At 41.3% G+C, this 20,173-nt stretch overlaps 1 protein-coding gene across 2 annotated transcripts in view; it reads left to right on the forward strand.

Annotated features, from left to right (window-relative positions):
• AGPS (alkylglycerone phosphate synthase) overlaps nucleotides 1-20,173 on the forward strand; it is a 130,115-nt gene that overhangs the window by 37,233 nt on the left and 72,709 nt on the right. For both annotated transcript variants that reach the window (XM_045033141.1, XM_045033142.1), the window contains exons 8-11: nucleotides 1,264-1,344; nucleotides 9,605-9,730; nucleotides 11,664-11,772; nucleotides 16,212-16,339. In XM_045033141.1, coding sequence (XP_044889076.1) covers nucleotides 1,264-1,344; nucleotides 9,605-9,730; nucleotides 11,664-11,772; nucleotides 16,212-16,339 — 444 coding nt within the window. The remainder of the gene's footprint in view (nucleotides 1-1,263; nucleotides 1,345-9,604; nucleotides 9,731-11,663; nucleotides 11,773-16,211; nucleotides 16,340-20,173) is intronic.

Raw genomic sequence — 20,173 nt, forward strand, 5'->3', positions numbered from 1 at the left:
TGACACATTGACTCAGTGTGGTACAGAGTCTGGTAGATATTCCCTGTGTATGTGGCAAATATGCAGTGTCACAATCCTTATAATATTCAGTTACAGAAACAATCTGATTTTATTCAGGTGATCAACAGACGCACACAGTGCAGTAGATTTTTATTTTCATTGTTATTAGTTCGCTATTAAGTCATATACATTTATTGTAATATGCTAGAGACCAGTATATTTGACATCTTGAAGCAAATGATTAAAAAGTGTTACTAAGTGTTGCCGTTTTCTGTGTGCGTCTTCAAATCATCTTCATGCTGTCACTCCTCAGATGTTTTTCTCTGCCATCCTGGACAATGGGCTTACATTTCTTACTGTCAGGTGAGGGTGTGGGGGGCAAAGCTCTTGTGATGCCATTCCTGCTGTAAAGTGGGCTGACTGAATTTGCCAATCCAGTTTTCTTTCTCCATCAAGTGGAGGCAACTCTTCTGGTTTGGCTAGGTTAGTTTCTTATCTGTGGTTATTTTTTCCCAATCCTTTCTTTTATCAGACTAGCTAGTTTAGAGTGTGGTGCATTTGTACTGAAGCGTTCTCTTCTCCTTCATGTTCATTCGTGCATTCTGGGGTGAATGTAGAGCAGGGTCCACCAGTTGAAGCAGTAACTATAGCCCTCAGTGGTTTAAATATTTAAATTTAAGTTAAACTGCGCTAGGCTTGAACTTGTCTTGTTAAATACCTCACTTATAGTTTTGCCATCTTGATGTAAAATTCAAGAGGGCCGGTGCATGAAGGAATGGAATGCGACTTGCCTAATTGAATTCTCTTTTTACTCCTGGGCTGCACCAGAATTTTTTTATTCTTAGGCACTGAAATTTATATCATTCAAGATAATTGAATCCTTGTATGCCAGATATGAAACTCCTGAACACACCTCTTCCTCCAGAATTTTGGGTGACCTAATTCTCTCTGGTTTTCCTGCTTCATATTGCAGTGCCTACACAAGCAAACTTTTCAGCCATAATTTACCACTGATGCATCTCCATTTACAGTAGCAACCATGGAAACAGTGTTGTAGACAAGACTACATGACATGAAGGTAAAAATGCCTCAGTCTTGTCTATTCAGCTTCTGCTGCTGCCACCATAGGTGGAGCTACACTGTTGATAAATTACAACTGATAAGTTTGCTAATGTATAAACATCCTTTTATGAAGACTTTACAGTTCTGGCAAGGTCACTTATAAGTAGTGGTCTAACATCTGATATTTTTTTTTTACAACAGAATCGAATTCTCTGGATAGATGAGAAAAACTTAACTGCTCATATAGAGGCTGGCATTATTGGACAAGATTTGGAAAGACAGGTATTCTCAATTTCCTACGAAATTTTCAATATTTCTTGTTTCAGGTTGATTATTCGTACCTAATTAAAGTTGTTTCAAGTGTCTGATCTAAGTCATTGAATTGTATTTTCATTCTTACGCAAATTTTCATGTCCACTTTTGCTTACCATTTATGCTTACCAAATTTGTAAGAATTTTATCCATAGTTATGGATTGTCTAACCCTGGATATTTGTTGCATTTTAATTGAAAAATCCTTGCTAATATTAGATGCAAATCCCATGTGAAATATCCTAAAAGTGAGCTGTCAGTTTTTAGCATGCAATATTTGCTTCCATCTGTGCAAAAGGGTGGCTGCAACGCATCACACTTAGTATCAAATACATATAAGTATGAAACTAAATATATAAATCTGCATTACACATTTCTAATATCCAGCCAGGTAGATGGGAGGTTGGTGACTTTGAGGGAGAAAGTTATGGTAGTTTGAAAATACATAGGTAAGATAAACATATTTTCAGATATTTGAGTTTCTTGTAAATTTAATCTAAACTCTGCCGCCCTTGGCTTTTTAATGGTGATCTTACTAATTAAACATTCTTACGAGAACACTTAACTTTAAGCTAGTGATATGTACTCTCAAATTTAAGGCAAGGTTAATGAAATCCTTGGTCTGGGAATTAGTTGTCTTTGAACTCTCTTGTAATGGAGAGAAGTTTTCCTCATTCTAATGTTTGGAAGTGATTCTGAAGTAGTCATAGGGCAAGTGGAGAACTCTTCCCAGGGGTAGGTTGTAATATTCCTGGGTGGAGTTTTGACCTCACTTTTATAAGTTAACTCATTTCTCGTAGTTGAGATGTTCCTTTGGACAAGTAGTAATAATACCTAGTTCTTACATACAACTTTTCTTCAGTATATCTCAAGTAGATCAGTAGACCCTAATAATGGGCTGGGGCATTCTGGATCCTGGTACACAGGGAGTGGGGCTCTGACCTCCGTAGATAAGGCCTGCAGATCTCAGCTCACATGAAGCGGGTATGGGGAGGGGCTCAGGCACCCCCACGGACAGGGATCCACAGCTCCCAGCATCCTTCAAGGTCTGTGTTCAACTATGTACAGCTGGTGGTAGATGTTTGCTTAACACCTTCTGGGTACACTGACTTCCAGTGATAAAGCAAGTGGGAGTCCAAAGCTAGCTGCCAAACCTCCCTAACATGTAAGAGAACAGTTAACTGCAGGTATGCCATGGAATGGACTACTTGATAATTTAAGAAACCCATCCTTTGAAGGCATATATGAATTCTTCAGTACACCTGTAAGAAAAGATTCTGAAGCAATAAGACTTTTGATAAACGGAATTTAATAATTTAATTGATGAGCAGCTTTTTATTGAGGGGTGGGAGTATTATAGCTTTTTACCAAATAGATGTGTGTCAGAGACTTTGGCTATGGCTATACTTGCACTTCAAAGTGCTACCGCGGCAGCGCTTTGAAGCGCTAAGTGTAGTCAAAGCGCCAGCGCTGGGGGAGAGCTCTCCCAGCGCTGTCCGTACTCCACCTCCCTGTGGGGAATAACGTACAGCTCTGGGAGCCACGCTCCCAGCGCTGGGGCTTTGACCACACTGGCGCTTTGCAGTGCCGCAATTTGCAGCGCTGGAGAGGGTGTGTTTTCACACCCTGCTGCAGCGCTGCAAATTTGCAAGTGTAGCCATGGCCTTAACTAACAGAGCTGTTGCTAGTGAGAGAGATGGCCTTTCATGCCTCTTATTTTATATCCCCTTTTATCATTTGATGTAATATTTTAACCTTTTCAAATCTCTGGGTTTTTTTAAAGGTTAGAATTAAAATGCACAGAGCATATTCCTTTAATTTAAATGACATTTTTCTAGGCTAGTAACTTCTGATATTTCACCAACTATTCCATCCTTTAAATGCCATACAATTTTTCCTTCTACTAGAGTAAGGCATAATATTCCCTCTCCTGCTGTAGCTGCCTTTCATAACTTGCAAATTGAAATAGTACATTAAACTTAAAACTCTTGCAGTTTTTCCTTCAGAGCGTCGTCTTGAGGAAATGGAAATGGAATTTTGAATTGACCTTTCAGTGGAAATTTTCCTCACAGTAATATAAAGAGGCTCTGGCTGACAATCTGGTCAGTGCTGAATATAAATTTGTATTCGTGGTAAGGTTTTAGCACATTAAATATATGTTAGGGACTTCATTATGATTTCCTGGGTATGCAAGGAATACAGAATCAGGCAATGTGTTAAACTTATGACTTGTAATAAATATATTTTTATTAAACAACTTGATTGCAAGCTTATTAAAATTTCAGTGACTAAGTTAATTACAGAAAATACTAGAGGAGGAGACAGTTAAAACCAAGGGGTTCTTGTTGTGATTTTTAATTTAAGCATAATGTGCTCAGCATTGTACCTAGGGTGACCAGATAGCAAGTATGAAAAATTGGGACAGAGGGTGGGGGGTAATAGGCCTCTGTATAAGAAAAAGTCCCAAATATCAGGACTGTCCCTATAAAATCGGGACATCTGGTCACCCTAATTGTACCTGATATATAAATAGTCCATGCCCACAAGAGCTTACACTCTGAAGGGCATATGGGGGGTTGGGGGAAGAAGCACTGAGCAACACAGAGAAGGGAATAGCTGAGTTTTTATTTAATTCACTACTTCTCAGCATTGCAGAAAGTAAGTCTTTGGCAGAAGTTTGAGGAAATGGTGGGATGGCAACCACATAAAAAGGGCAGCATGAAAAAATAATAATGGGAGATGGAAATGAACAAGGCGTTAAAGCTGGTATCTCCACTGGAGCAGATATGAGGGTTGGTGAAAAGTTCTGAAGATGTAGGCTGCAGTGAAGGCCTGGAAAGTAAAGATAAGAACAAACGTAATGCAGCATGCAAGGTGGAACCAGTGGGTGTAATCAGGTTAGCATGGGGTGGTGAGTGTTAGAACAGTGGGTGAAGACTATATAATTTTAGTGGCTGTGGTTTTGGGGGGCTAGAGAGGAAGTTAATATAGGAGATGGCCAGAGGATCAATCAACATCTTAACTATCAAGCCAGAGAGGAAGGGTTGGATTCCTGGAGGCAAAGCAGTATATGTGGTCATGGCTGAGATATGTGGGGAAAGAGGAGTTTGACTCTCAGTTTATAGGGCTGGGTTGTGTAAACAGCAATAGAGGAATGGGGGGAAGTGGAGATAAACTTGGCGGGAAAATAAAGATAATTTCTGTTATGCTTTTAGATGCCAGTGAGCCATCCCAGGGGAAAAAATGTCAAATGGTCTGATAATTAGGAGTGAATGGAGGGACTCCGAGGAAAGCATGGGATGAGGACTGTCATCTGCATGGAAATAATACTTAAATCCTTGTGAGCAGATGAGAGTCTTGAGGGACTTCTAAAGAGGGGACATGAAAGAGGAACTGCAGGAGGAGATAGTGAAAGAGAAAGTGGTGAGAGGAGGGTAAAAGAAATGGTGCCACAGAAGCCAAAGAACAACAATTAGGAGGGAGTGATCAGTTATCAAAAACAGCTAAAAGATCCAATGTGGAGTAAAGCCTTAAGATTTATCTAGGTAAAAGTCATTGAAGACCTTGGTGAGAGAATTTTCAGTAGAGTGGAGAGAACAGAAGCTTGATTGGAGTGTATCCAAAATGGAGTTAGAGAAAGGGAAACTTGGAAGCTGTAAATGGCCTGTTTGATTATTTTAAAGTGAATGAAAAGGTATGTGGGACAATAGTTGAAGATGGAATCAAGGGCCTTTCTCAGGATGTAGCTACTAGATCTTGCTTGTAGTTTGAAAGGAAGAAGTCACAGCAGAGACTGAAGAAGTGTGAAAGAGGATCTTGAGAGGGATTGGGGCAGGGGACAGATGGAGTCTACCATGGCTTGACATGAGGTACATTTTTCTCAGGGGTGGCTCCAGGCACCAATGCACCAAACACATGCCTAGGGCGGCAAGCCGCGGGGGGCAGCCTGCTGGTCGCCGTGAGGTCGGCAGTCAGGCTGCCTTTGGCGGCATGCTGGCGGGAGGTCTGCTGGTCCTGCGGTTTCAGCGGCAATTTGGTGGTGGGTACACTGGAAGGCGCAGGACTGGCGGACCTCCCGCAGGCATGCCGCCGAATCCACGTTATCAGTGGACCTCCTGCAGGCATGCCTCTGAAAGCCGCCTGACTGCCGTGCTTGGCGTGGCAAAATACATAGAGCCGCCTCTGATTTTTTTTCTAACATGCTTAGTAACTTAAACACATTTGAAAAAATTCCACAGGGTCTGCATATTCCAAAATGATCGGGTAGATGAGGCTGATACACAGATGTGCACCCAAAGAGTGGCAGTGGGTACACTAAACCCACAATAACAGAGTTTTGAGTTTAATTTCCCTTCTTGATTGTATACATAATTGCCCAAAAGTTCTATGTAAAAGTATTAGAAATAGTGCTACCTTTTGGCTCTATAAAAAGCGAAAGTTAACTACCTTTTGGAGTCTACTAATGCAATTTTTCGTGGTAGTGATTTTAATTGAGGAGTTGGAAGATAACTTTAAAAAAAAAAAAAACTTGACAACTTGCATTCATAATATTGTTTGTCTGAAATAGCTGCCATTCCAGAATAACAATTTTGAATATTAGAATTGCTTCATTCTTAAAGGAAATTACTTTTCTAACTTAATTCCTAAATGAATTATTTTTAGCCTAGAGCTAAAATCTTTAGACCGAAAATAAACAGGCTCACAGACGTGGCAATGCTTATCTAGATAAGGGCAGAAGAAACCTGAATGGAGCTGAAAACTTGTGTGCCAAGTCAGACCTGTATTGAAACTACCAAAATATTGAAACTCAAATGCTGGAATGGAAAGATGTGAATTTATAGGTGGTGTGTTTTTTTAAATAACTTGCATAATCCATTTAAATTACTTGTGCTTTGTAGCAGATTTGTTAATGAGCAAGGCAGATTAACTAAAATATTAAGTTGCCTAACTCTATTACAAGACCCTGTTCTCAGTTGCTTATTACTCTGCGAAACTTTTAACTGTTTGGGCTGAAATTTAATTATCCTGGAAAATGTCAGCAAAAAGGATTCATCTGTTTTGCAGAACAGGTTAGGGAAAAAGGCATCATTGTGCCCATTTTTAAAAAATTCTTAACCATTTTGTTGAGAAGCTGTGGAGCCTCCATGCTTTGGGAGCAGAGCGCTAAAATTTGGTGAGGGGTTTTTCCTTGCATCAGAGTTGTATAAACTTGACCAAGTTACGAGTTGCTGAATGACAGTTTGCACATACTAAGTAGAGACCTGTTTGTTTCATCACTTTTGCTGAAGATTTCATCTGAGCATGCTCAATCCCAGGACTGCATGGGCTCAGCAGGACTACCTTCAGTTGCACTGCCAGGTACCCAGGAGGCCATGTGCACTGGAGCTCAGTGCAGGGAGACTTTCCTGTGTGCTTAAGGTGCCCCCGGTTGGCACCTGGTGAAGAGGAGGAGTATTGGAACAGCTTGAACAAAACAGAGGGGGATGAGGAGCCAGGCCTAGAGAGGTGTTACTGGGAGGAGGGAAGGATGGTATCAGGAGGAGGACATGCTGAAGGGGTCATGGAGAAGATCTAACCATTAGACTATGATCCCTTTAGAATCTGGAATAAACCCAAGATTCTGGAGTCTCAGTGCTTCTCTGCTCTCTGCCAATAGCTAGAGCCCTGGGTTTTATAGCAAATACAAAACAACACTTATTAAAAAGAAAAGCCGAATATAAAACAAAATTAATTGGAAAAAATTCACCCCTCATCAGTGGCTCCTGTGGCTCGGTGCTGGGCCTGGCTCCCCATACCAGATGTTGTGATCTGGCACATGGAGTTGCAGCACTGCTCCGGTTTGACCCGGCCACCTTTCTATCATCATGATGGGGGTATGGGCAGGTCAAACCTGAGTGGTGCTGCAACCCCTGAGGACAGGAGCCACTACTGCAGGGCGCATGTGAGGTGGATTTGGCTTGTGATCCCCTCAGCCCCCAGGGCCTGCTAGGCCACTCTTCTCCTTGGTGTAGGAACCATCCCCCCTCGCCCACCCCTCACTCTTTATTGGATCAAATGAAATAACATGAAATTCCAGAAAAATAATTATATTTATTTAAAAAAAAAAATTCCACAGGGATGTACAAATAGCTGTGAAGCCTAGTGGCAAAACATGCCTTAGCTTCCTCTAGTGGCTGGCTCACATAGGGTGACAACCTACTACTGCTGTTATTTGCTCTGTTGGCTCAAGTGGCAGAGCTCATGGATTTAAAGGTTCCAACTTTGTTGAACAAACACTTGAACTACATGCAAAAAACTACATTTAAAAAACTTTGAGATTGCAAACTCAAGTAAACAAAAGTTAGGAAATACCAGAATTAAGGTTGCCTTTGTGACCTTAACTTGCCCCTTCCCACACCCACTCCATGTATATTCATTGTGATGGTCTTTAATTATGTGATCACATTTTTCCTAAGACTTCTGCCTTCGTTAGTTGTACAATTGATGAAGCTGTTTGTCTGAAGGACCCCTGCCTTATTTGCTGGAGTAGTTGGAAAGTATGTAGTGAAACGAGGCGGGGGATTTGAGGAAGAGAGGGGGTGATCCTGTGGTTAAGATAGTTGCATGCCACCTTGGAAAACTGCCTTCTTCCTCCACCACGGAGTTCCTATGTGATGGTACTGAAATCACTTAAAACAAACTTTTCACAGGTGGCCACTAATAGTGTGTTCCTCATTTTCGGGGAGTTCCCAACCGGACACAGGTTCTGGCTTGCAGTGCTGAGTGCTCAGAACTGTATCTAAAGTCATCAAAAGCTGTGCTCTGAAGAAATGATGTGCTATAAAATGCGAATTTCTCTGAAAAATCAGGCCGTTGGCATCTCAAATAGAGCACCCAAAATTAGTGTAAGGTGTTGACCCTAATCTCTCTCTGCCTCAGTTTCCATATCATCCATTGAATAGCTGCTCATTCACTGAGCACTGTCCAAACAGCTATGCACTGAGACAGCAATCCTGTGGGGGGAAAATAGTGTGTTCAGGCAATGAAAGACTAAAATGAAGTATACAGACAAGGGGAGGTTGAATTAAGGTTGTGCAGGCAACCTAAATTCTGGCATTGAATGGTTAACTTTGTGACCTTAATGTTTTTAAAGTGTTTTCAGACATAATAGTGTGCATGCACACAAGTATGTGCGCACAAATATAGCTGCTGACCCTCGCCTAGATAGCATACATGAAAATGGCAAACATTTAACTGGATCATTATATAAAAAGGTAGTAATTGGAGATATACCAATCTCCTAGAACTGGAAGGGACCTTGAAAAGTCATGGAGTCCAGCCCCCTGCCTTCACTAGCAGGACCAATTTTTGCCCCAGATCCCTAAGTGGCCTCCTCAAGGATTGAACTCACAACCCTGGGTTTAGCAGGCCAATGCTCAAACCACTGAGCTATCCCTCCCCCCAATTATCAAATTGGTCAACACAAATAGATGATTTCAGTATAGTAAATGCAGTTGGTGGGGTCTGTACCATTCAACACAGGATTGCTTGGCTTTTTACATTATTTCAGTGGGACAGCTTTGGTGTTGCATTTTTAAGGGGATTCAATCACACTCTCACGTGTTGTACAGATGGCAAAGTCAAGCTAATACAGAAAAATGAGAAACAAGTAACTTTAATGTACAGGAATGCATGATCTGCATTACAAATTTGTCATTGGTATTGCATACAGGAAGCCCAACCAGATGGCTGTGCATTAAAACACATTCCTTCTTGAGAGAATTAAATACAAGCAGTTTGCTCAGAATTTCTGCAGACCTCTACTGCACATCACATTAGGATAGAAAGAACAAAAGATTAAGTGCTTTATTTATTGGAAATGTTTAAGTGAAGTTGGAAGTTACTTTACTTATCTTTCTCCACATGTATTTGAATCACATCTTTGCAAACAGTGGCGGTCTTTGTTTTAAAGTGTGGGTGGCGGGTATGATGAGAAAACTGGCCTCATAGTATGATATACTGCTTAGTGTATGCACAGTAGAAACAGAACCACTTCATTATATCAAATTTATACTTAAATCTCAAAAGAGTTGACTCTTTATACCTGAATAATATTGGTTCAAGATACTTATTTTTTCCTTCCTATCATTAGCAAGTTTTTAAAATCTAAAATGTTTTTAAAAATTAATATGTTGATTACTAAGCAAAAGCAGGCTGTCTTACATCAATGGAATATTGCTTTCTATCTTTAGCTTGGTGAGAGTGGTTATTGTACAGGCCATGAACCAGATTCTATGGAATTCAGCTCCCTTGGAGGATGGGTGGCCACACGCGCATCAGGCATGAAAAAGAACATCTACGGAAACATTGAAGATCTGGTAATTTTTTATAAATATTTTTTTATCTAGTATTTCCCCTCCAATTTGAAACATTCGGGTCTGGCCTCTGTAAAGATTCATAATTGGGACAGAGAAATTGGGGGGCATATAGCAGTTTTTAAATTACCTTTATATTAAGGCTGCTTCAGATTGCGAATAAAGCACTCCCTTTTAGCAAACAATGGAACTATAATACAATTCTGGCATCATTACTAACATTTTATTTGAGTAAATGTTTACTGTAAATTTTCAGTAGTGACACCAGAATCCTACTATAGCTTCATTGCTTACTAAAGGGAAGTGCCTTATTCCATATTTGAAGCAGCCTTAATATAAAGGTAATTTAAAAATGACTATGCATCTCCCACTCTTTCCCTCTTCTCCCCCCCCCCCCATATATAGCAGAGAGAGAGGGAAATTAGGCAGACTAAACTCTTTATATAAAGTATTGTCACCTTCTATTTTGAAGCTTCATTGAATTTCTTTGTCACTGCTGCTGTATTAAGTGGTGCAAAAGAAAAACAGCTTTCTTGGTATGTGGGGGGGTAGGGGTTGTTTGTTTTGTTCTTTTGTTTTTTAAAGGAAGGATATGTTCCTGTCAAGATCTCACCTTGCTCTATTTTTTTTAAATCACTTTTAGAACAGAATATCTTTCATACCAATGGACCAATATGTAACTAACTGGGATTGTGGTTGGCCTGGGGGCAGGGAGAGTGGAGGTGGAAAAAAGTTTTGTATAAAGTGAAGTTAAGTATTTTGATGGCTTACAACATCTGTAGCTGCCAAAAAAAAAATGGTCTAGTAGTGCCTTAAGGGACTGAAATATTTTTAGGGTATTCAAACAAAGATGAATATTTATCAAGATATGACATCTGATTGTGCCCTGGTAACTGAGGCACCCTTCTATTATATAACTTACGTTTGCAGGGGTTATGCCAAATAGTTAGGTATGACTAGACCTTAATTTGCATCAAGTTAAACTTTGGCATGTGAAACCTATCATTGGAGGAAGAATAATTTTCAAATCTATTTTAATCCATTAAAATATAAAACATAGTTCAGGACCAGATGTATATTTACTTGATATTTGAATTATGTACTTGTCTTTAAAAATGGTAAACAATTGGCTCTTAACTTTTTTGATGACAGTCCTTCAACCTACCTGCTGGGTTGGTAGTCATTAAAACGTTGGTGAATGTCATATGTTTAATAATAGTCAGTTGGCTGATGTGGCTTAATCACTTTTTTTGGTATTTTGTGCAACAAATATTTAATAATGTATTATTTGCATGTAGTAAAATCTTCAGATAAATTTTATTTTGAGTTTTTTTTGTTTCTGAGCTTGCTGTATCTAAGTGTCCATTAATTCATTATTAAAATGTTTTTGTTATACAAACTGCTTAAATAAAAGTGCACTTTACTATGTAAATATGCATGTTATGAAACTCTCTTCATGGTCTTATGAAGAGCTCAGGAGAAGCCATTGGGTTATATTTCTTCTCTCTACTATTTTCCTGTGATATAGTATCTGTATGAGAGAGTTAACCAATGCAGTCATGAGGCATAAACAAAAGAAAGATATAGGCTAGGATATCATGAGAATCCCAACAAAATGTTTAATTGTAGATTAACTGTGACATGCATAAAGGGACAGAAGAGAAGAGTTTGATTTGGCAAAACAATGAGAAGAATCTGTGCTTTCACTGGCTAACTGAATTGTATTAGATTTATTAGTTGCTAGCAGGTTACTCCACAAAATTTCTAGGGGGTAATTTATAGGATTTCCAAATTTTACAGTATAATTACATCAAGTTTAAGTTGCATTTTGTGGTAAACGGAAATTTTAATGACTATATTAATCCATATATGTTAATTACTTGACTATACATTCATTCAATATTTAACACTCATCACTGTATAATGTGTTAAACAGGTGGTTCATATAAAAATGGTAACCCCAAGAGGAGTAATAGAAAAAAGCTGTCAAGTACCTCGCATGTCAACAGGACCTGACATCCATCATTTCATTATGGGATCTGAAGGTATAAACAAAAGTAATATCAAGATGCCGCTAGTGAGATTAAATCAGTTTCTGTAATGGTTTGAAATCCTTTGGGTTTTATTTATTCAAAACATAGTTTTTCACTTAATGGATAGTACTACAGTTCAAGAATCTTCCTTTATTTCAGTACCACTTTGTGGCTCTCATCACAGCTGCCTTGTTGTGTTGCACAAACACACAAAAAAGCATGTTCAAAACAGCTCTCGTGTTTAACTATAATCAGTTTAGTTTTGAACTCAAGCTTTTAGGAAATTCTAATAGGTTTACAAATCATTGCCATGTACACATCAGAAAAAATTTTAATCATTACAATACTGAGCTTGTCGTCTTGTTTGTGTTTGTCATGCAGTAATGAAATCTCTGTTTTAACCTATACATTTTTCCAGTCCATTATTTGTCATGCAGTTGCTCCAAAAGGCCCCAATCAGAATTATATCCCTACTGTGCTAGGCGCTGCACAAATATAGAAAGACATGGTTGCTGTCCTGAAGAGTTTGCAATTTAGTTACTAAATTTGTTGAAACTGCAGGATAAAAGCCGCCTCTTCTTCTTCAAGTAACTGTGCACATATATATTTCACACTATAAAAGTGTGTGCGGCCAGTGTACTCAAGTCAGAGACTTTTGACATCAGTACCATTGGCCGGTGTGTGGCCTCTGCCATCTTCGTATGTGGAGCAGAAGACATAAGATGGACGTGGCCGCGGGCTCCCTCTGTTCTTACCACCTGTAGGAAGAGTTGGAGCTTTCCCATTGCCTCTGAGCTGCAGTTAGCCAGCTCAGAAAAGAGATTTTCTCCTTTGAATATAGTTATAGTTCACTTTACTGCAATTCTAGTTTAAAGAGCTGTTTTAGTAGGTTTTTTTGCCATGCAGAAATCCCCTGGTTTTAAACAATTTTACATGTGCAGGGCTGTTATCCCTGTCACTGATCAGCACAAAAGTTGCTTAATTTGTTTAGGTGAACTCCTGTTTCTTATTATAAGGGTATCTGCACCTCTTGGCTTACAATTGGCTTTTATCTGCTCCATGAAATAATTTTAAATGAGTACTTAAACTTGTTGCCCCCTTGTGTTAGTGGGCCAATTACAGAAAAAATGTGTGTACAGCTCCTTTGCTGGTTTGTTTCTTCCCTTTGTAATAATTCTTCCATCAGATGATCTATTCAAGTTCTTTCATTTGTTCTAGCTGTAGATTGTTCCCCACTAGGACAAAGAAATAGAAGTTTTGTCTTAAAATTTATCTTCTTGAAATGACAACATCTCCTTCCTCAGAGCCTGACCATGACCAAAAGTCTCCATGAGAAGTGCATGTCTAGCTGCCAAGGCTCCAAAGCCAATCATGGGTGACATCTTGCTCTCCTGTGGCCTCCTTGCAGTGTTCAGAACTGTTTGAGATTGATAGAAAGTTCTCCTCATCCCACAAAAAGGCACTTAAAAAGTCATCTAATGCTGTGAGGTCTGGTCATAAGCACTCAGACTCCACGTCCACCAGGGTTGTCGAGACTGGTGCCTTCTGCTTTAATGGAGAGAACTTCAACCTTAGCATTATTGGCAATGGTTCCGGCTGTACACTTACCTCCATTGTCAGTGCCATCAATGCCACAAGCCTTTCATGCGGCAAAGGACTTGTCTCCCTTTGTTGGACTCTGCATTGTCTGATTCTAATTGTAGCTGCCTCAGCTACAATGGCATTGTCTGCATCACCTGCCACCAAAATGTGATCAGTTCCTCCTGTATCATCAGTGCAGTCCACACTGGCACCATCAACTTACTGTTTGGCATTGCCAGTTTTCAGGATTCAGCTCTAGAAAGCACTTTGAATGTGGTTTGCTGATTACCTTGGAGTAACCCAGATAGAGCTCTCACATATCTTAGCCACAGTTTTCCTCAGGTAGATTAGGTGAAGATGTGAAACAACCTTCTAGGCAAATTGGCCAGCACTTTATAGGGAGCAAATGCTCAAAATCGCCACTCATCTGGTTTAGCCCTTTCTAATTCTGCAGCAGAATACTGTGCTCCGGTCTGACTCCATTTGTCTCATGTAAAGGTGGTTGACACACAACTGCACTCAATCATGCACATCATAACTGTGGCGATTACACATGTTGCTTCCTGTGTTAAGCCACATCACTCCTCCACACATCCCTCTGGTTGCTACAGCCAGAATTGTTGAGAAGATCAGGGCAAACCCAAGCCTACCACTATGCACCGACCTCAACTACCCAAAAGCATGCTTGTCGTCAAGGCACCTGTTGTGGGCCCACTTGCCCTACCCAGATTTCTCTGAGGTATTGATATGGTGTGAAGAATGATCTGCAGCTGACATTAGAAACCAGTCTCTTATAATTGACCCAACCATGCATGTACCCAGCTTTGATTTGCCCCATTCATGGATTTTGAACAGACCAAGGTCAATTGGCCCCAGGGATTGGAAGGCTGTTTGCACATGAGAGGATCTCACATGTAGCTGTGGCCAAAGACAGTGTCTCACATCACTGATGACTGCCCTCTGACCAGATTTGATGGTTGTCTGAGGGCTCTGCACTTCGCTGATGAGGCTGCAGCAAATTGGCATGTCAAGGTCCATATCTGATGAGAAGAAGAATGAAAACTGCATTTCTGCTAGCAATTACTTATGCAAGAAGGGAACTGGAGTTCCAGGCTCTGTAAGCCAACCCCCCCTTTCACAATGTTTCACAAAGACAAGGTTTCTCTTATGCCACATTTGAAGTTCATGTATCTGTTTCCACCTCAGACAATTCACCTTCCGGTGTATTTTTCCAAAACCTCATTCTAGCAGAGCTGAAGAGGAGCTTCATACTTTGGATGTTGAGAGGGCTCTGTCCTTTTACCTGGACTTCACAAAGTCTTTCAGATCATCTCCTAGAATTTTTGTGGCCTTTGCTGAAAGGATTAAAGAGTAACCCATTAAACCCAATATTTATCTCACTGCATTTGAGTTTATTAAGCTCTGCTATAATCTAGCTAAGTTTTCTCCTCCTGTGAGACTAACAGCCCACTAAGTCCTATTATATTTCATCAGTAACATACCAATAGTGGACATCTGCAAACCAACAACGCAGTTGCCAGTACATAGCTTTTCCAGACACTCTGTTTTCACTCAAGCTTCCTGGGACAGTGCCAACTTCAGCAAGTCAGTACAACAGTGCTTTTGACTGCAGTCTCTTTTCAAATAATCAAAAGTCCCATCACCTGTAAGGAAACTGTTGGTGAGTCACAGTGGAATGTATATGTGCACAATCACTCAAAGGAGGAAAAACTGTTACTTACTTGTACAATAACTTTTGTTCTGTGTGTTGCGTTCAGATACATTCCATGACCATTCCACCTTCCCCCACTATTTGAGGTATTAGATAGTGTGGAAAAAATGGAGGGAGAGGGGGTGGTCACACCCCTTTTATGGTCTTGGCTCCAGGAACAAAGATGGCTGGGGCACATGTGCTGACAAACGTTTCTGACTTAAGTGCATTGGATGCGCATACATTTTTGCATATTTTTAAATGTTTTCAATTTGTTTGAAGACACTGAAACCATACTTACAACACTAGTTTGAGTTGGTTTTAGCACAACATATTGCCATTTTATCATGGCATTCTAACATTGAATAGCCCCCCGTTAACAGTTAGTCAGACTCTGTGATGGCTTCCCCAAAACCAGTTTAATGACTTGAAAAGTTGTCATCACTAGTCTGCCAGACCTCTAATATCTCTTGTATGATCTTCAGGTTAACTTCAGTAATTTGAACTAGTTAACTTGTTACCTGAAGAAATCTTTTCTGTCCTAAATTGTTTGTTTAGAGTCCTTAATGTTAAAGGATTTTCAAACTGTCTTAGCCTATCTTTCCTAATACAAATCTTTTAATAATCAAAACAAAACAAAACAAAAAAAAACCACCCCTGATTGCCCCCACTACTACAAATCACTGAGTAGAATGGGGAAAATATTGTTAAACCTCATTGTCTTGCACATCTGGATATGGCAACCTGTTTTCTTTCCTTGACAGGTCTATTTAGAGCCTGTCAAAAACAGTGGCAAAGCAGTAAATAGCTGAGCTTTTGCAGAATACTGTATTAAAACTATTTAGTTTTTATGCATCTTGAGCTTATTTGATCATTTTCTGAAAAAAATCTGATCCACAGTTTGAAGAACTTTGCCTTAACTGTCAACTTCTAATTGGAGGCTTATGTAGAAAGAAAAATTAAGCTTCTAGTGAAATGATGCACAATAAAAATACTGCTCTAGGTTTTAAAATACATTTAACAAATCTGACTTAATTTTCTTAAGGCATCTCCCTTATGGGATAGTATGAAAATACTCAAACATATACGTTAAGTCAGAAAGCAAGAAAGATTTTTGTGACATTGAAATGATGTTTATGTTCATTTTCCTTTTTTAAAGGAACCCTTGGAGTGGTTACAGAAGTTACAATAAAAATTCGACCAATCCCTGAATACAAGAAGTATGGCTCTGTAGTATTTCCTAACTTTGAACGAGGAGTGGCCTGTTTAAGAGAAATAGCAAAGCAGGTAAGGAGAAATTTTGTTTGAGTTCTATTACACTTGTTTCATTCATGTATGTAGTATCTGTATTCTAACACTAGGTGGCACAGTAATGCTCTGGTTTGCCTCTGGATTCTTTTGTAGTTGGTAAGTGGGCTTAAAGGGATAGTATCAATTTTAAGATTATCATAGAATATCAGGGTTGGAAGGGACCTCAGGAGGTCATCTAGTCTAACCCGTTGCTCAAAGCAGGACCAATCCAATGTGTAGGAAAAAAAGCCCAGCATGATCATGGGGTACTACTTAAATCTGAGTGACATGCTGGAGGTCTCATGCTTCCAGTACTGAAACATGTTTGAAATTTCTAAATGTTAGAGATGAGTTTCCTAACTCGGTGTTGCTGCCATCACAGTTAGACTTGTCCTAACAGATAAAGAGGAACTGATCACAGAATTAAAAATTAATGGTAGCTTAGGGACAAGTAATGATCATGAGTTGATCACATTTATAATGTGTAAGCAGAATAAAGTGCAGGCCTGGTAGATGTAGATATAATTGTTGCCTCGCCTGCCTTCTACAAACCTGCACGTTATGGAACGCAGCTTCTCCCAGCTGACTTGGCTCACTTGTTTTCAGCTTTGTGAAATTGGCTCTACTGAAGCACCACACATACACAAATGGAAGAAAGGGGAAGTTAATAGTAATGAATCAGAAGCTAGGAATTGTAAAAAAATGAGTAAGGGAAGCCTTTGGTGAGGGACCTTGTCAAAGGCTTTCTGGAAATCTAAGTATACCATGTCCACTGGATCCCCCTTGTCCACATGTTTGTTTGACCCCTTCAAAGAACTCTAATAGATTAGTAAGACACGATTTCCCTTTACAGAAACCATATTGACTTTTGCCCAACAATTTATGATGTTCTATGTGTCCGACAATTTTATTCTTTACGATTGTTTCAACTAATTTGCTCGATACTGATGTTAGACTTACCAGTCTGTAATTGCCAGGATCACCTCTAGAGCCCTTTTAAAATATTGGCATTGTGTTAGCTATCTTCCAGTCATTGGGTACAGATGCCGATTTAAAGGACAGGTTACAAACCCTAGTTAATAGTTCCACAACTTCACATTTGAGTTTTTTCAGAACTCTTGGGTGAATGCTTGTTACTGTTAAGTTTTATCAGTTAATTCCAAAATCTCCTCTAGCAACAACTCAATCTGTGACAATTCCTCCAATTTGTCATCTACAAAAGCTGGCTCAGGTTTGGGAATCTCCCTAACATCCTCAGCCGTTAAGACTGAAGCAAAGAATCCATTTGGTTTCTCCGCAGTGACTTTATCGTCTTTAAGCGCTCCTTTTGTATCTCGATCCTCCAGGGGCCCCACTGGTTGTTTGCCCCTGTTGACCCTTCACCTCCTCAGTTCCGTCTTACCACCAGTAACCGTCATTGGAACTGTGGTCGTTGCCTAGCAAGTGCTTCCCTTCAACTACAAATACAACTGGAAAGAATGTTAAGTCTTAGTAGTTCGTTAGTTTAGTGTATATAGCTGATAAAGTTTAAGGATCGGGGAGTTTTCCCCAGTTCCCTTACCTTCCCTTTGGATTCCAGGGCATGCCTCTGAGCAACGAGTTTAAACCCTGCGGAACTTGCAGTAAGCCTATGCCAACTAGCGACCCCCCTGACACGTGTCTGAAGTGTTTGGGGGAAGCGCACCAAGCAGAAAGGTACAAGATCTGCAGGGCTTTCCACCCCAGGACTAGAAAGAAGCAAGATTTCTGTCTAAAACTGCTCCTGCTCTTGGTCCTCAACCTGCTGTGGATAGTCAGGATCCTGCACCGAACGCATCTGTGCAGAGTGGCCCGGCCTCAGTACGTGACATGGTGCCAAGGAAGGACTCTGGCCTAAGAGACCCTCGGCACCAGCGCTCCCCAGCACCGTGAACTGTGGAGACAGCCCGCACTGCTCTCCTTCACCGTTGCCACACAAGCAGCACAGGAATACCGACAGGGGTCATTCCCAGGTCTTGAAGACAACTGAGCCAGTAGGTGCAACTGCAGTGCATCCTATGAAGGAGCCCTCGGTGCCCAGAGAGCAAGAGTTGTTGTCACTGACTTCGATTCCTGGGAGGGGACTGTCAGGTCTGGCGCTCAGCAGTTCCCTGGACAGGCGGTGCCAGGTGGAGGCGTTCAGGGTGGGAGTGTAGCTCTAACGCTTTTGATGCTGCCAGAGATCTAATTGTGGCGATGGCTCCTCAGCCCCCAGCAGTCAGAGACAAGCCGCCAGTGCTGCTGTGAGTAGCGCCATCTAGAGGCAAGCCGGCCATGATGCAGCGATCATCCTCTTCTGCCCAGCATTATTCACCACAGCACTGCTTCTGATTGCTCCTGTCAAGACACTGCTCACCAGCACCAGATCCAGTGTGGATCCCCGACATTAGTGGGGGCACACCAAGACCTACTCTGTAGGATCACCCGCAACATGGAGTTGGAGGCAGAGGAGGTTGTCAAACCTGAGGACTCCATGGTGGACATCTTGACACCAGAGGGGCCATCCTGGGTAGCTCTACCCCTGATAAAAACAATTCAGAGCAACATTAAGACTGTGGCAGACCCCTGCACCAATCCGCCCACTGCTAAAGGCGTGGAATGCAAGTACTTTGTGCCCTCTAAGGACTATATGTACTTATTCTTACACCCGCAGCCATGCTCCCTTGTAGTGGCTGCGGTCAATGAGAAGGTGAGACGGGGGCAGCAAGGACCAACTCCCAAGTCGAATGAATCGAAGCACATGGAGCTTTTCGGCAGAAAGGTCTATTGAATGGGAGGCCTGTAGCTGAGGATAGTCAACCAACAAGCTATCCTCAGTAGATACAACTTCAACATGGAGGCCCATGAACTGAAGTTTAAAGAGCTGATTCCACTAGACTTCAGAACTGAGTTTACGGCTATAGTTGACGAAGGGAAGGCAGTGGCACGGACCTCTTTGCAGGCCTCAGTAAATGCTGCGGATTCTGCTGCCTGCACCCTTTCCTCCAGAATACCCATGAGGTGGGGCTTGTGATTGCAATCTTCAGGGTTGCCCCCTGAAATGCAGCAAACCCTGCAGGACCTGCCTTTTGATGGGACAGGACTGTTTTCGGAGCAAAGAGACTCTAGGCTGCACAGCCTAAAGGACTCCCAGGTGACTATGAAGTCGTTGGGTACGCACACCTCAGCAAGCCCTTTAAGTCTCAACCACAGCAGCAATACCATTATTCTCCTAGGCTGAGGCAGGACTTCTACCAGTGCAGGGGCAGGAACAGCAGGTGCAAGCTTTCCCACCCGCAGCCCAGTCAGGGCCAGGGCCGGACTAAGCCACTGTCTGGTTCAAAGCAGGCCTTTTGAGGACGGCGCACCTGCTTCCACAGCGGATCCTTCCCCCTATTTCATGAACTGTCTATCCCACTTCTACCGTACTTAGTCCTAAATAATATTGGACCGGTTCCTCAAAGACATATCTGGCTTCAAGACTAAGCTTGATAAGTTTATGGAGGGAATGGTATGACGGGGTAGCCTAATTTTGGCAATTAATTGATCTTTGACTATTAGCGGTAAATATGTTGAATGGCCTGTGGTGGGATGTTAGATGAGGTTAGATGAGTTACTACAGAGAATTCTTTCCTGGGTGTCTGGCTGGTGAGTCTTGCCCAGATGCTCAGGGTTTAGCTGATCGTCCTATTTGGGGTCAGGAAGGAATTTTCCTCCAGGGCAGATGGGCAGAGGCCCTGGGGGGGTTTCGCCTTCCTCTGCAGCGTGCGGCACGGGTCGCTTGCTGGAGGATTCTCTGCACCTTGAAGTCTTTTTAAACCATGATTTGAGGAT

The sequence above is a fragment of the Mauremys mutica genome, chromosome 10 (assembly GCF_020497125.1).
Source record: "Mauremys mutica isolate MM-2020 ecotype Southern chromosome 10, ASM2049712v1, whole genome shotgun sequence".
Classification (NCBI taxonomy): Eukaryota; Metazoa; Chordata; order Testudines; family Geoemydidae; genus Mauremys; species Mauremys mutica.